The sequence below is a fragment of the Elephantulus edwardii genome, unplaced genomic scaffold, assembly GCF_000299155.1.
Source record: "Elephantulus edwardii isolate Elephantulus edwardi_28Jun2011 unplaced genomic scaffold, EleEdw1.0 scaffold00033, whole genome shotgun sequence".
Taxonomy (NCBI): domain Eukaryota; kingdom Metazoa; phylum Chordata; class Mammalia; order Macroscelidea; family Macroscelididae; genus Elephantulus; species Elephantulus edwardii.
In genome coordinates, this window is record NW_006399783.1 from 20,883,147 (window position 1) to 20,896,352 (window position 13,206).

Genomic DNA, 13,206 nt, shown 5'->3' on the forward strand with positions numbered 1-13,206 from the left:
GGGGTCAGAGGCAGGGCCAGGTGCCATCCCTGCTCTGGGACCCTCAGGGCAGACGCCTCACCTTGTCAGAGCCAAACTTGCGCAGGAAGCGGTAGGGCCACGAGTAGAGGGCGTGCTGGCCTGAGGGCTCGTGCAGCACCACGGTGTCCTGGCCCAGTGCCAGCAGGTAAGGCCCCTTCAGCTGGCAGCGGGCTGCCGCTTCTGTCTTTTGCACCACCACTGGGAACTCGGCCACTGCAGGAGATGACCATGAGGGGCCCCTCCCATCATCACTGAAGCAGATGCTATGCCCTCTAGTCCCCACCAATCCCAGCCTCGGGTGCTTCCAGGCAGAGGCCCTGGCCCGCCTTGTCAAACTCACCTTCCTGCCAAGAAGAGTAGATGGAGTTTTCTTCCATGGGGACAAGTCCCCTGGTGGGAGACTCTGTCTCCCCTGTTGCTGAGGAGCATTCTGTACCCTGAGGCGGGCCCAAGGCTAGAGATTAGATGGAGCTCCCCCTATCCCATGCCTTCCCCTTTGCCTCCCTGGGGTCAGAAACTCAGGACTCCATGACAAGCTACCATGTGTGTCCAACCTCTGAGCCTGTTCCCCAACCCAAGAGAGTTCTCTGTGCAGCTCCTGGACCAGAACCTGTGCCTGCTGGAGGCCGCTCACACCGGGCCCCTCTTCTGTAACAACTAGGCCAGTCCCCCCTTTGGATATGTTGGGCTTCAGGGTGTTACAGATTGCAAAGCTTATGCAGAGGAGAATGGTCCCATAGGGAGTGGGCTGAGTTCTGTGCCCCTGACATCATGGAGCACTAAAGGGGCAGGAAGCCCTGAGTAACTAGGTCCTGAGCTCTCTCACCCCCCTTCTCCATGAAAACACAGAGAGCCCCTCCTTCTTCCATCCTTTCCCTTCCTGAACCTCCCGACTCCCAGCACCTCAAGCTCCCAGGCCCAAGGTGCCATCAGCCTGCCTGCTCAGATCCAAGAGCTTTCTAATTTGTCCTCTTACATCTGCTTATTTCCTTTTGTTCTCTGGCTTGAGCTCTCTGTAAAACTAATCAGAATCAACAAAATTACAACTTGGCATCAAGGTCCAAGGCGGTTCTATATAGCTCCTGTCAAACTCCAACATCATCTCACTATGCTTACCTGGCCTCGTCCTCTACCACACTGGTCTCGCTGCCCCTCGAAGAGGGGCCACATGAGGATTTTTATGGGTCTTATGGACTCTTTTTCCTATTTGTGGGTGTTTGGCAGATGCTGCTGCAGAACAAGATATGTGGGATCATAGAGATGACCAAGTGAGGGATGAGGTGGGCCCTGCAAGCCCTTGTGTGCTCACCGGGAAGGCCAGTTGGCAGATGGGGCCCATCCAGGCCTGGCGGTGCTGGGCAGCCAGCAGGTGGCTCCGCTCAGTGGTGGTGAGGAGGAAGGCCCCAGTGTCTCGGGGGCAGCTCTCGCCATCAGCGGGCAGCACAGACACACAGTCCGCTAAACGGATGACCCGCCGTTCCCCGCGGCGTGCGGACCTGTCCCCTGAAGACCCCAGGCCACCATCTCGGACCTCCCAGCTCTCCAACCGGGCCACTCCTGATGGGCTTCCCGCATATAGCAATGCCCACACCTTCCGCCAGCACTTCTGTGGGAGAGGAGAGACCATCGAGTGGCAGATTGTCCCATGTTCAGCTCAGCACATGAGACTCAGCACATGAGACTCAGCACATGATCCTGGCCGCTCCGGCTGGCCTCCTCTGTCCCTCATGGTCCCAAAGAAGGAGGACACCACACCCCCAACTGGCTCAGAGAAGAGTCTGTGAACAAGTTTAGTCAGTCCTGGGTTAAATCCTTCATCCTATCCTGTGATTGCATCAAGAGAACACAAAGTTGTGAGTGGTGCCCGTGAAGGCCCAAGAGGCACAGAGCTGTCAGGTGGTATTGGTCTCCCTTCTATAGAAAAGGCCTCTTGGCCCAAGAGCCAATGGGAGGGCAGCCCCTGTCTCATGATGGCAAGGAAGGAAACATGCAAATAGCTTAGAGCAAAGGAAACAGGCTGTTTTTATCTGCCTGGGCAGCAGCTGCAGCTGCGCTGGGAGAGGTGAACTCCCAGCCCGCCCGCTTCCCTCTCGTGACCTGCTGGAAGCCCTCCCCTCTTCTTCAGGGTGGGGCCTGATGGACCCAGGTCTCTCATCTTGCCTGACCCTCTCCAGCCTCCCTGAGGGCGCTGATGCCACTGAGGTGCCTGGAAGGGCTGTCAGGCTAGACCTCTGCCAGGACCCTATTCCTGCTCTTGGTACACTCATCTGTGAACCAGTCTTTTCACAGGCCTGGCCTCAGCCCCTCAAGGCCTGGATGACTCTGCTTCACTCTCTAGTACCTGGATTTGGTCCTCCCACCCCAGATCCCCACTTTTCCCACGGCCGGCCGGGTGCAGTGTCCAAGGTGGGGGTAAGGGGCCACATTCTCCCCACATTTGGACAGCTGCCTGGCGGTCAAGGGGTGCCCACCTTGCCGAACTTGATGTGCTGCTGGTAGAGGATGCCATCCTTGACAGGGGTCTCCAGAGGCTCCATTGCTGCGGCCAGGCCAAAGGGCCGCCACTCCAAAGGCCCAAGGAGACTGATGACAGGCTGAGGGGAACTCTTCACACTTCCCCTTCTGGCCACTTCCCCTCCCTCCGTCCAGAGGCAGCTGCAGGGCTGGGGGGAGGGGAGCCCTGTCTTAAGAAGAACTGGGACAAGCACTAGGGGGTATCATGTATTTTTTGCCCTGGAGTCTATGCTGTGCCCTGGTACCCACACCTGCCAGGAAGGGGCCTCAGACTGCCCAAGGGGAACAGCCTCAACATGTCCCTGGGTCAGCTGGGAGAGCGTCAGACCGCAGGCTGGCTCCCCAGTCACGAGTTGCCCCACCTTCTCCCTTGCCTCTGTATCCCCAAGGCCTGGCATGCCCAGGCCAGGTCCCACCCCAGTCCTCCGGCTTTCCTGACCCCTGGGCCTGCTAGTGAGCTTCACCCGTCCTGCTCTACATTTCCTTCCCTTGGAATTATTTCTACAAGTCACTGTCCTCACTGCTTCTGCCCATTGCCAGCCTCCAGAGCAACCCTTTGGGTCCTGCCCCAGTCCTTTCTATCATGGGCAGCCATTTCTCTGCTGCTTAAACACAGCCTTCCCTGGTGTCTCACTGACCTCCTCAGCCTGTCCTGGGTTTGAGGTTCCACAGACCAACCCCTTCATTGTCTGTTTCCTTGTGGTCAGATTTCCAGACTGTCCTCATTGTCCCAGAATACAACAGCCTCTACAGGGTACACCGTAAGGCAGGCACCCAGTCCACAGAGGAGGCTGTGTCCAAGTGGCCCAGCCTGTGGGTCCCCTGGAGAGGTGACATGTTCCTTTAGAGCAGTGCTTCCTGCAGAAGGCTGGTACTCTGGTTGTGTGTGTGGCTCTGCAGACCTGCCAGTGACCAGTGCCATGTTGGGAAGAGTAGGCTGAGGAACAGTCTGGGGCCACAGGTGGCACAGGCAGCTGCTTCAGGATACAGGGACAGGTCAGGGATACTTTCTCACGCCTCCTGGGTACCAGCTTTGTGCCTGTAGCAGGAGCCTATGCAGCTCTGAGCCTGGGCAGCCTGTGCCTTCTCACCATCACAATGGTGAGGAAAGAGGCTCAGAAAGATTAAGTAACCTGTCCGAGGCCATACACACAGTGGTAGACATATCTTGAGCAACTGCTGTCCCAGTGGGATCTTCTACATAGGCGCCTGGCCTAGTGGACCTGCCCAGGAAGTGGATGCCACGAGGCCCATTGCTCCATGGCCCTCTGTCCAGATGTTGAAATCTTCCATCATTTGTGGTGGTCTTGTGATGACCACCCAACTTATGAATTCTCTCACACCCGAGCTCCCCAACACTTGGGCAGTAGAAACCCAGCACAGACAAGCTGGGCAGAGTGGGGCTTGTGGTCATTAATTGAGCCAGGCAATGTAGGCGTTGGTGAGGTGTGTGGTGACTCGGAGTGCCTTCCGTTTTTCCTTAGTGAAGGCAATGGAGGGCCCTCCCCGGAGCCTGTTGTAGGTGGGCAGTAGGACCGGGCCAGGAAGTGACCTCCTAGTGGGCCCAAGAGACTTCATCTAACAGACAGGAAGAGGGAGGCTGGGGCGGGCCTTGAGCTTATGACTGCACCACGGCCACCAGGGAACCAACCGCCTCCCTGCAGCCCGCCAGTGTGGCTCCTGCTCTGAGGTATAAGCTCAAACTCAGGCAGTTCAGAAAGATACCTTGCAGCGTGCCTAGATGACATATATCCAGATTCTGATGAGCTAGTGCTGACAGGGGAGAGGGAGACGCTGAGGCCTTGCCTCCGAAAGCCCCGAGATTGGAGTGGAAGCCCTGTCCGCAATCATGGTCAGAGGAGAAAAACCAGAGGCTGAGTGGAGGCCAGAGAGGCTGTGCTTTAATGGTAGCTGGGGAGGAGGACAAAAATAGTGATTCTGAGGGCACAGGGAGCAGCAGTCAGGCCCCGCCTGGCCTCGCCCAGGCCAGCTGGGCCAAAGATGCTGGCGTCTAGTCCACAAGTGTGTGGTGGGGTGGGTGGGAGTGGCTGGAGCCTCTGGGTGAGGCCTCTTGGAGAGAAGGAAGTCAGACAGACAACTCAAAAATCCATGGAGCTGTGGGCCAGGTAGTCCTTGCGGCCGATGTTGCTGACCTGCTTGGTCTGCATTGCCTCGAGCTTGGGGCAGTCGGTAATCCGGTGGCCCAGACCCCCACAGAAGGCACAGCCCCGCTCTCCTAGGGATTTGAGGGAATGGGGTCAGTGTGATCTTGGGCAAGCTCCAGGGCCCAGAGCTGGGGCTTCCACGGGAGACATTCAGGGCCTGACATGGCCCTGTTTCCTCTGTGCACCTGTCATGCACCAGCCCCTGCCCTGTGCTGGGGCCCCACCCGTTACCTCCAATGTCCAGCATGGACTCATCCCCGCAGTGCAACACTTGCAGCACGGGTGGCACCTTCTGCTTGGCCTCCAGCAGCAGGGCTTTGAGGTCCATCAACACAGACTCATCTGTGGGGCAGGCAGAAGGGATGTCAGCAGGCCCAGCCTGGGGTCCCACAGCCAGAACATCAGGGAGCACAAGCTGAAACCCTGATGACACTCACCGCAGGCCTTGTTGATGAAGGTTGTGGCAATGCCGGTGTTTCCTGAGCGCCCAGTGCGGCCAATACGATGTACTGTGGAGAGGAGCAGAGCTTAGGCCCCTGCCCAAGGGTAGGGGTCTGGCCCTCCCTTTGATTCCCTGTACTTCGGTTTCCTTAAACTCCTCACCATAATTCTCAATCTCCTCAGGCATGTCATAATTAATCACGTGCTGGATGGCAGGGAAGTCAAGGCCCTTGGAGGCAACGTCTGTGGCTACAAGGACATCTTTCTTGCCCTCTCGGAATGCCTCGATGGCCTTGGTCCGTTCCTCCTGATCTGGAGAAGGGGGTGGGTAAGGTAGGACCTGTCAGAGCTACAGGAGGAATCTGGGGAGAAGCAGTGGGCCAGTTGGGAAGGGGAAGGAGTAAAGGTGGGGCAGGGGTTCGCTGGGGCAGCAGACCCTATGCCACTGCAAGCACCACCCTGACCTTTGCCCCCATGGATGGCCACAGCTTCAACCCCCTTGAGCAGCAGGTACTCATGGATGGCGTCCACATCTGCTTTCTTCTCTGCAAAGATGAGCACCTGTTCAGGAAGGTAACTCCAGTCACATGGTTACTCCACCAGGAAGCACCCCAGTTTCCCCCAATAGCTGTCCCCCCTCCTTCCGCCAGGTGGCTGCACACTGCACTCACAGGTGGAGGTGTCTTCTGCAGGCACTCAAGCAGGTACACCATCTTGGCCTCTTCTTTCACATACTCCACCTCCTGCCATCAAAGGGGTCAGGTCAGGTGACCCTGAAGTTAGGCTCACCAGCCACAGTCCTGCCACTGAGGCCAGGCCCCCTAGATGAGTTGGGGGGTTACTAGAAGTATCTTGCCACCAAAAGTTGGAAGTTCTAGTCATGTTCTCTAAGAGGTCAGAGGCTTTGAATGACATCCCTAGTGTCTCCAAGGTAGACGACCCTACTCCAGTCATTTTAAGACAACTCAGGTCCTCCTGACCATTAGGAGTACCTGCCCACCTGAATGACATCCAGGCTGGCAGCCCCAGCACGGCCCACGTTGATTGTGACAGGCTTCACCAGGGCACTTTTGGCAAAGTTCTGAATCTTCTTGGGCATGGTGGCACTGAAGAGAAGAGTCTGCCGCTGGCCCTGAAGGAGGACACAGACTGGCACCTCAGGGACAAGGGATGAGGAGTCTGGGACCAAAGGTAGACAGGGGCTGGGGGCTGGGGGCTGAGCAGATGGGATATAGCCCCCTGATAAGAAGGGGCAGTTGAGAGGAACAGTGTGTGGTGATGTATGGCATGGATGGGGATGCAAGATGCAGGAAGACAGAGTCAGGCAGCAGTGGGCACCTTGAAGTATGAGAAGATGGTGCGGATGTCACCTTCAAAGCCCATGTCAATCATGCGGTCAGCCTCGTCCAGGGCCAGGTAGCGACAGATATCTAAGCTGACCATCTTCTTCTGGAGCAGATCCATGAGGCGCCCAGGGGTGGCCACCATCATATGCACTCCGCTGGGAAGCAGGGAGGCACGCTGAGGCGGCAGGGCCCTGTCCACCCCACCTAAAGCCTGGTCTCTGCCCATCTCCCAGTGTCACCTCCCCTGTCCTTTGCCTTCACTCCCACTACCCTACTCTTTGTGTGGCACAAAGCTCTCCCACAGAGGAGACTATCTCCCCACCACCATTTCTCTGGACTCTCTTCCTGTCCCCCTTGAATCTCTAAGCCTCAGTGGACTCCCTTTTACATTAGATAATTCATCTGTCTTATGCGGGTATCTTCCCTGAGACAGAGAGTGCCCTGGAACAGGAACAGGGGCTGACTTGCCCCCGATCCCAGCTGCAGATACTGGAATTGCATGAGTGTGGCTGGGATCGAGCCCTATTCCAGGGCCTTAGCCCCCTCATTCTCATTACCACCACATGACATTTCTGGGCATATCAGGTCCCTTGTCTCTGTAGCTAAGGTATCTTTTTGGAATATTCCTTTTCAGATTTCAAGTGTCCCCTTCCCTGCAGTCTTTTCTGACTACCCTACCTCTTAGGTTCCCCTTGTCCCACGGTGGCTGGGCTGCTCAATCTGCTGAGCATCTGTGCACTTTGCCACATCGTTCTATCCTCCTCTAACCCCTGGGTTGTGGTTCATTTGTCCATCATCACGGCCTGGGAGCGCCCGGGGGCAGCCTGGGCCAGCACTTACTGTCGGATGGTCTCCATTTGCTCTTTGACAGACATGCCCCCGATGCAGAGGGCGCAGCGCAGCAGGGGCGAGCTGTCCTCTTGCAGCAGGCGGCAGTAGTACTCCAGGATGCCGTGTGTCTGTCTGGCCAGCTCCCGCTGCAGTCACAGGGGTAGAGGCTGGCACCAGAAGGCAGCCCCAGGCCCGGCCCTGCCCGCCTGGCCAGTCTATCTTACCGAAGGGCAGATGATGAGTCCATAGGGTCCCTCACGCTTAGAGAAAGGTAATCTCTTTTCTTGTTCCAAGCAGAACATGATTACAGGCAGCGTGAATACCAGTGTCTTGCCTGAACCAGTGAAGGCAATCCCAATCATGTCTCGGCCAGACAGACTGTGGGGAAAGGGCAGGGCTGAGGTCAGATTCAGCAGAAGACAGGGTCTTCTTCTCCAGATGGACACACAGGGACAGTTCTCCCCTCCTTCACCTTTCAGGCCCCTGCCCACACTCACATAGTGGGGATGCCTTGGATCTGAATAGGCGTTGGGTGGTGGATGCCTTTCTTCTTCAGGCCTCTCAGGATGGCTACGGAAAGAACCTAGCATCACCTGTCTCATAGGTACTTTATAAGGCTCCAAAGCCACGGACTGGCCCCATCCTTCCCAACAGACAGACGATGAAACAGACACATGCACTCATACACATTCTCACATGAGCACTTGCCCAGAACACCTGGGCTAGGTAAAGTCAGGCGTGAGGCTGGGCTTCTTTCTGCTGCAATGCTCTTACTATCTCACTGAAATTCTCCTATTGGCAGTAAGCACATTCAGAAAAGGTGCCCTAAAATAACCCCCACAAAACTCTCATCTCCACAGTTATCTTCAACATTGTATCTGCTGTGTTCAAATGGAAACAAAGACACAGCTTCAGATACACTTGATCTTAAAAGTGTTAATTCCTTTTTAGTTCCCAGGCACTTGCCTTGTTTTATCATAAACAATTATTCTTGTATTTTTCACTTTTTCTAAGTTTGGTGTAAAGGGAAAAAACTCACTTGGATAAAGTATTTATGCTCTAGAAAAAGATACTTTTGATGCCATTTGCTCTTGCATGTGGCCCAAGGGTTCCCAACGGTCTGTGACAGGTCTACATCAGACAACTGCACGTGCCTGCCTGGCTCTCTCCTCTTAGGCAGGTGTTAGGATACAACCTCACAGCTTTTTATTATAGTATTTACAATTTTGTGATACATTTTGTGAAACATTTGCCATTTCAACAATCTTCACACATACCATGACATTAAACATGTTTCTCACATTGGTCAACCATCACTGTTGCTCAGTCCACTCCAACTCCCAGCAACCCTATGTTCCATACACTAAAACCTTGCCAAATCCTTCCTGCACCACCCTCACAATCTCCACTGCACTCAGGCCCACTGTTGCAGTCACTGTGTCAATCCATCTCATTGAAGATCTCCTTTGCTGACCTTTCACTCTTCCAAGCACAATGTCCCCTTTCAGTGAATAATCCTTTTTGACAATATGCCCAACCTATGTGATACAATGTCTCTACCATGTTTTGTTTCTAAGAAGCACTCTGATTGCACTTCTAACACAGATTGCTTGTTGTTCTTTTTTTAAAAATATACATGGTCTCTTAAATATTATTCATCACAATTGCCCACTCCCAAATTCTACCACCTTTAAAAGGCTTTGTGTTATGTCTTCTTTCCCCCTCCCTTCTGCCCATACTTGTTAACCACTAGTAAACATTAACCAATACAAGATATTTAACAGCCCATAGACCTCAAATTATAAAAGAACAATGCCTTATCCAGTTCCCAGGTACCTGCAGGGAATTTCATTTCCTTGAAACTTTTGATAGGTGGTGGGATGCCATCTCCTTCGACCAGTATGTGGTACTTCTTCCGCACACGCTCGTGTCGCTCTTCAGACATACTCAGGACATAACGGGGTGGCATCCAACTGTGGGTGGTGGGGTCAACAGAGGCTCAGGGAACAGCTGGCTTTAGGGTATCCCTTCCGGTCTTTGCCACCCCCCCCAAATAAGGGTAACTGCACAGGATCCAAAGACATACCTGGTTTTGATTGGGTCATCATACGTGATTCCCTTGGCCATCTCCTTCACCGACATCAAGGCTGAGGAGACAGACAAGGCTCAGGGGTGGCTCCTGACTCCCAGGGGCCAGGCTCTCCTCATTGCACTGCCTACATCCATACCTCGGCCCTCAGCCACGCTCTCCAGAATCTTCTCTTCTTCTTTCAGCTGCTTCTCTTTGGCAGACTCCTTGCGGGCTGAGAGAAAAAGAATTTGTCAAAAAGACACCCTCACCAGCCTCTCCCCTCATCCTCAAGCCCTGCTGGGGGTTCACCTTCAGCTTTCTCTTTGAGGTGCTGGTGCTGGTCCAGGAGGCTGACATTGGACTGCGGACCCAGCGGGATGTCATCCTCATCTCCCCGGGGCTCGCTGCCGCTGTCTTGCTGCTCTTCCTCGGTAGCCCCTTTGCGCCTTCGCTGCAGCAGCTTCTGTAGCTGAGATTGCACCAGAGGCACTCAGAACCAAGCCCAAGACAAAAGAAGGGTTTGGTTCCAGGGGCCCTGCATCAAGATCTTGGCTTGTGGGAGAGGGTCGTGGGCCCCAGGCAGGGCTCGGCGCACTCGGATCGCGCCTGTTCCTACCAGACTCCAGGCCTTCCTCCAACCTCCCAGCGAACCCGCGGCTACGCTTCATTCCTCCTCGGCCTCTTTACCAGCAGTTGCCGGCGCTGCCGAAGCGGCACATAAGGGACGTAGTCCTCGTCGTCCTCATCCTCCGCCTCGGACCGGCTTCCTCCGGCAGTCGCCTCATGGGTGCGAGCCCGCTGAAGGTAAACTCGAGTCAGGCCGGGTTCCCCCACCTCCACTTCCCCTCCACACCCGCGCTGACCCCAGCCTCGCTCTCACCTTGCGCTCGGGTTCCGATTCCTCCATTCTTTGCTGCACGCATGCGCGCCACGGCAAAATCCCGCCTCATCTTTGGTGAGACCCAATCAGATGTGCAGAAGAGATGTTGATGCCTAGCAACGACCTCTAAGTGCCGGATCGCGCAGAGGGACAAACTTTGTTCTTATGTCAACGCCTTATGTGTGGTTTCTGCAGCTGTGGCCAGGTTTAGGGGAGAAAGCGTCAGGCAAGGCATTGGAGGCTTCTGGAGAATTTAAAGTATGCGCGAAAGGCTCAAGCCCAGCCCAGTCGAAGAGCAGAACCCTGATTGAAGGCGGCTAATCAATCCTAAACCAAGACAGACAAGCCTTTTTGGAAGAAGTGCAGCCAGAATACTCCTTAGAGGCTTCGTCTTGTCAGGAGGAGCTAGTTCTTGGAAAAAAAGATAATCATGCTTGGAAGGGTAGAGGGTCAGTGACGGAGAGGAAGACCCTTAACGAGATGAACACAGTGACTGTAACAATGGGATTGAACATGGTGGAGACTGTGAGGGTGCAGGATCGAGCAAGGTCCAGATTTGTTGTTCATGATTGGGAATCTCTTTAGGAACTGAAGAAGGCCCGCCTGGTGGTCTTCCTCTCTCAAACATGACGTCTTGCAGGCACACCCTCGCCGGCCGGCGCAGCGCCCTCTCGTGGCCTGGAAGCCGCGAGGCAGGACATGCTAGTGTCTGTCGGTGTTAAAACCCAAACCCCACCACCGCCTCTCAGACCGGGAGGTGTCCCTGGCTGGGTGAGACAACACGACGCAAGTTCAGAGTAAAATAGAATCCTAACGACTGTCCCTTTTAACTATGAAGCTCTGTTGTTATTTGCCACTGCGACTCAAAGCGATTAGCCTTGAACCCTGCTTCCCTGTTGTGTACCATCAAGTCAGAACCGACCCATATCGGATCCTTTGGCAAGTTTTCAGAGGCAGTTAATCGCAGGGAAGATTGCCCAACTTTAGCCCACAGAGCAGCTGATAGGTAGCCTCGAACCGGTTATCTTTGGGATTGCAGTGCAGTTTTTTGCCACTAGGCCACCAGAGCTCCCTAGCCTACCCTATCCCGAGCCAATTTCATCTTCTCCTACAGAACTAATCCATTTCTCCAGTTTCTGAGTCAATCTATCTCATCCTGGATCTTCTGCACTCTTCCCTCCACCCTTCCAAGCATAATGTCCCTTTCCAAGGACTGGATTCTCCTGGACACATGCCCAAAGTATGTGAGGCGGAGCTTCAAAATTCTTGCCTCCAGGGAACAGCTTGGTTTTACCCTCTCCAGGACAGACTTGTTTATTTTCCTGGCAGTCCACGGTATGTTCAAGACTCTTCTCCAGCACAGCTCAAAGGCATTAATCCTTCTATATTCCTTAGTTATCGTCCAGCTCTCTGATGCATAGCTAGCAATTAAGACCATGGACTGTATCAGGTGTGCCTTAGTCTCCAGACTGATATTGTTGCTCTTCAGTACTTTGGAGAGGTCTCTGAGAGCAGACTTTCCCAATGCAATTCGTCTTTTAATTTCCTGACTGCTGGTACCAAGAGTGTTGATTGTGGAAAGAAGCAAGCTGAAGTTGTTAACAATCTCAATCTCTTCTCCATCTATCATGAAGCTACCAATTGGCCCAGTGGTGAGAATCTTTGTTTTCTTGATGTTGAGTTTTAATCCATATTGAAGACTACAGTCCTTGATCTGCAGCAAATACCTCATGTCTTCCTGTTTCAGCAAGCATAACATAGGTTGTTGATGAAATCTTTCCTCCAATCCTGATACCACATTCCTCTTCACAAAGCCCAGCCTTCCAAAAGATCTGTTCTGCATATAGATTGCAAAGGGATAGAGATATGATGTATGCCTGATGCACACCTTTTCTGATCCTGAACCATGTAGTGTTTCCCTGCTCTGTTTTGACTACTGCTTCCGGGTTGATGTATAGGTTTTACATGAGCACAATTGCGTGTTTTGGGATCCCCATTATTCTCAAGGTTAGTCACAATTTTTTGTGATCCACACAGTCAAATGCCTTTCCATAGTCAATGAAACACAGATACACATTTCTCTGGTACTCTCTGCTTTAGGCCAAGATCCATCTTATAACATTGGCTATAATGTCTCTAGTGCCATGGCTTTTTAAGGTTGTGACAGAATTCAGAGGGACTAATTTATTGTTACATGCAGTTGAGTTGTACCTGACACATGCTGACCCTCCAGTGAGTTTTCAGAGCTGTAAATCGCACGGGAGGAGATTGTCCGTTTTTCCTATGGAGCAGGTGGATTCAAACCATATGCTTTTAGGATGGCAGTGCAACTTCTTACCATTAGGCCATCAGAACTCCCTCAGAGGGACTAAAGATTTTGAAATTGCAGATATCTTCTCAGGAGGAGCCCCTGTCTGAACTGGGAAGTATAGGAAACTGGGTGCATGGAGTGGCAGGGAGGAAGAAAGGCTCCAGATAAAGAATGAGGCATGGATAAAGGTTGGGGGGTGTCCAAAGGCTGGGATGGGCCTAGAACACAATGGACCTTGACTTTCTTACTAAGTAATTTCAACTTTATTAAGGATTTTTTGTGGAATTATTTCACATTTAGTGGAATTATGTTTAGTAAGACACTACCATGTTTGGAGGAACCTGGTAGTGTTATGTGTCCTGCTGCTAACGGAGGGGCTGCAGTTAGATTCCACCAGGTGCTCGCTCCATGGGATAGATGAATCATCTCCTCCCATCAAGATTAGAGGCCTAGTAGAAGGTTACTGAGTTGGAAAGGACTTGATAGCAGTGAGTAACTGTGTTTTGTGCACCCTGTACATTGCTGAAGCAGAACAAAGATGAACAGGACGAAAGCCTATCTTGAGATTGAGAAGAAATACATGTTAGTATCACCAAGGCAGGGGAAATGAATTCTGTAGGAAGTCA

At 53.3% G+C, this 13,206-nt stretch overlaps 2 protein-coding genes across 2 annotated transcripts in view; both read right to left on the reverse strand.

Annotated features, from left to right (window-relative positions):
- Nucleotides 1–2,673, reverse strand: part of DOK3 (docking protein 3) — a 3,510-nt gene extending 837 nt beyond the window's left edge. The window contains exons 1-4 of the mRNA XM_006884438.1: nucleotides 2,493–2,673; nucleotides 1,331–1,627; nucleotides 362–458; nucleotides 62–234 (exon numbers count right to left, since the gene is read on the reverse strand). Of these exons, the coding sequence (XP_006884500.1) occupies nucleotides 62–234; nucleotides 362–458; nucleotides 1,331–1,627; nucleotides 2,493–2,558 (633 nt within the window). The 5' untranslated portion in view covers nucleotides 2,559–2,673. The remainder of the gene's footprint in view (nucleotides 1–61; nucleotides 235–361; nucleotides 459–1,330; nucleotides 1,628–2,492) is intronic.
- A 1,745-nt stretch (nucleotides 2,674–4,418) lies between these two features.
- On the reverse strand, nucleotides 4,419–10,311 carry DDX41 (DEAD (Asp-Glu-Ala-Asp) box polypeptide 41). The gene is made up of 17 exons (XM_006884406.1): nucleotides 10,270–10,311; nucleotides 10,077–10,187; nucleotides 9,699–9,858; nucleotides 9,547–9,621; nucleotides 9,405–9,465; nucleotides 9,155–9,291; nucleotides 7,816–7,888; nucleotides 7,543–7,696; nucleotides 7,328–7,464; nucleotides 6,480–6,642; nucleotides 6,142–6,273; nucleotides 5,813–5,884; nucleotides 5,606–5,702; nucleotides 5,304–5,453; nucleotides 5,138–5,209; nucleotides 4,932–5,042; nucleotides 4,419–4,771 (listed from the first exon to the last, which is right to left on the reverse strand). Exons 1-17 carry the CDS (start codon nucleotides 10,294–10,296, stop codon nucleotides 4,635–4,637), a joined length of 1,869 nt encoding a protein of 622 aa, XP_006884468.1. The 5' UTR covers nucleotides 10,297–10,311; the 3' UTR covers nucleotides 4,419–4,634.
- Nucleotides 10,312–13,206: the final 2,895 nt, after the last annotated feature.

What these genes read in the sequence shown, in the direction of transcription:
- DDX41 (XM_006884406.1), bottom strand. Translation starts at nt 10,296, where the DNA reads ATGGAGGAATCGGAACCCGAGCGCAAG. An exon ending in CCTCAAAGAGAAAGCTGAAG is followed by an intron (nt 9,622 to 9,698) that starts GTGAACCCCCAG and finishes TTTTTCTCTCAG; the next exon opens with CCCGCAAGGAGTCTGCCAAA. An exon ending in GGAAATGAAATTCCCTGCAG is followed by an intron (nt 7,889 to 9,154) that starts GTACCTGGGAAC and finishes TTCTTTCCGTAG; the next exon opens with CCATCCTGAGAGGCCTGAAG.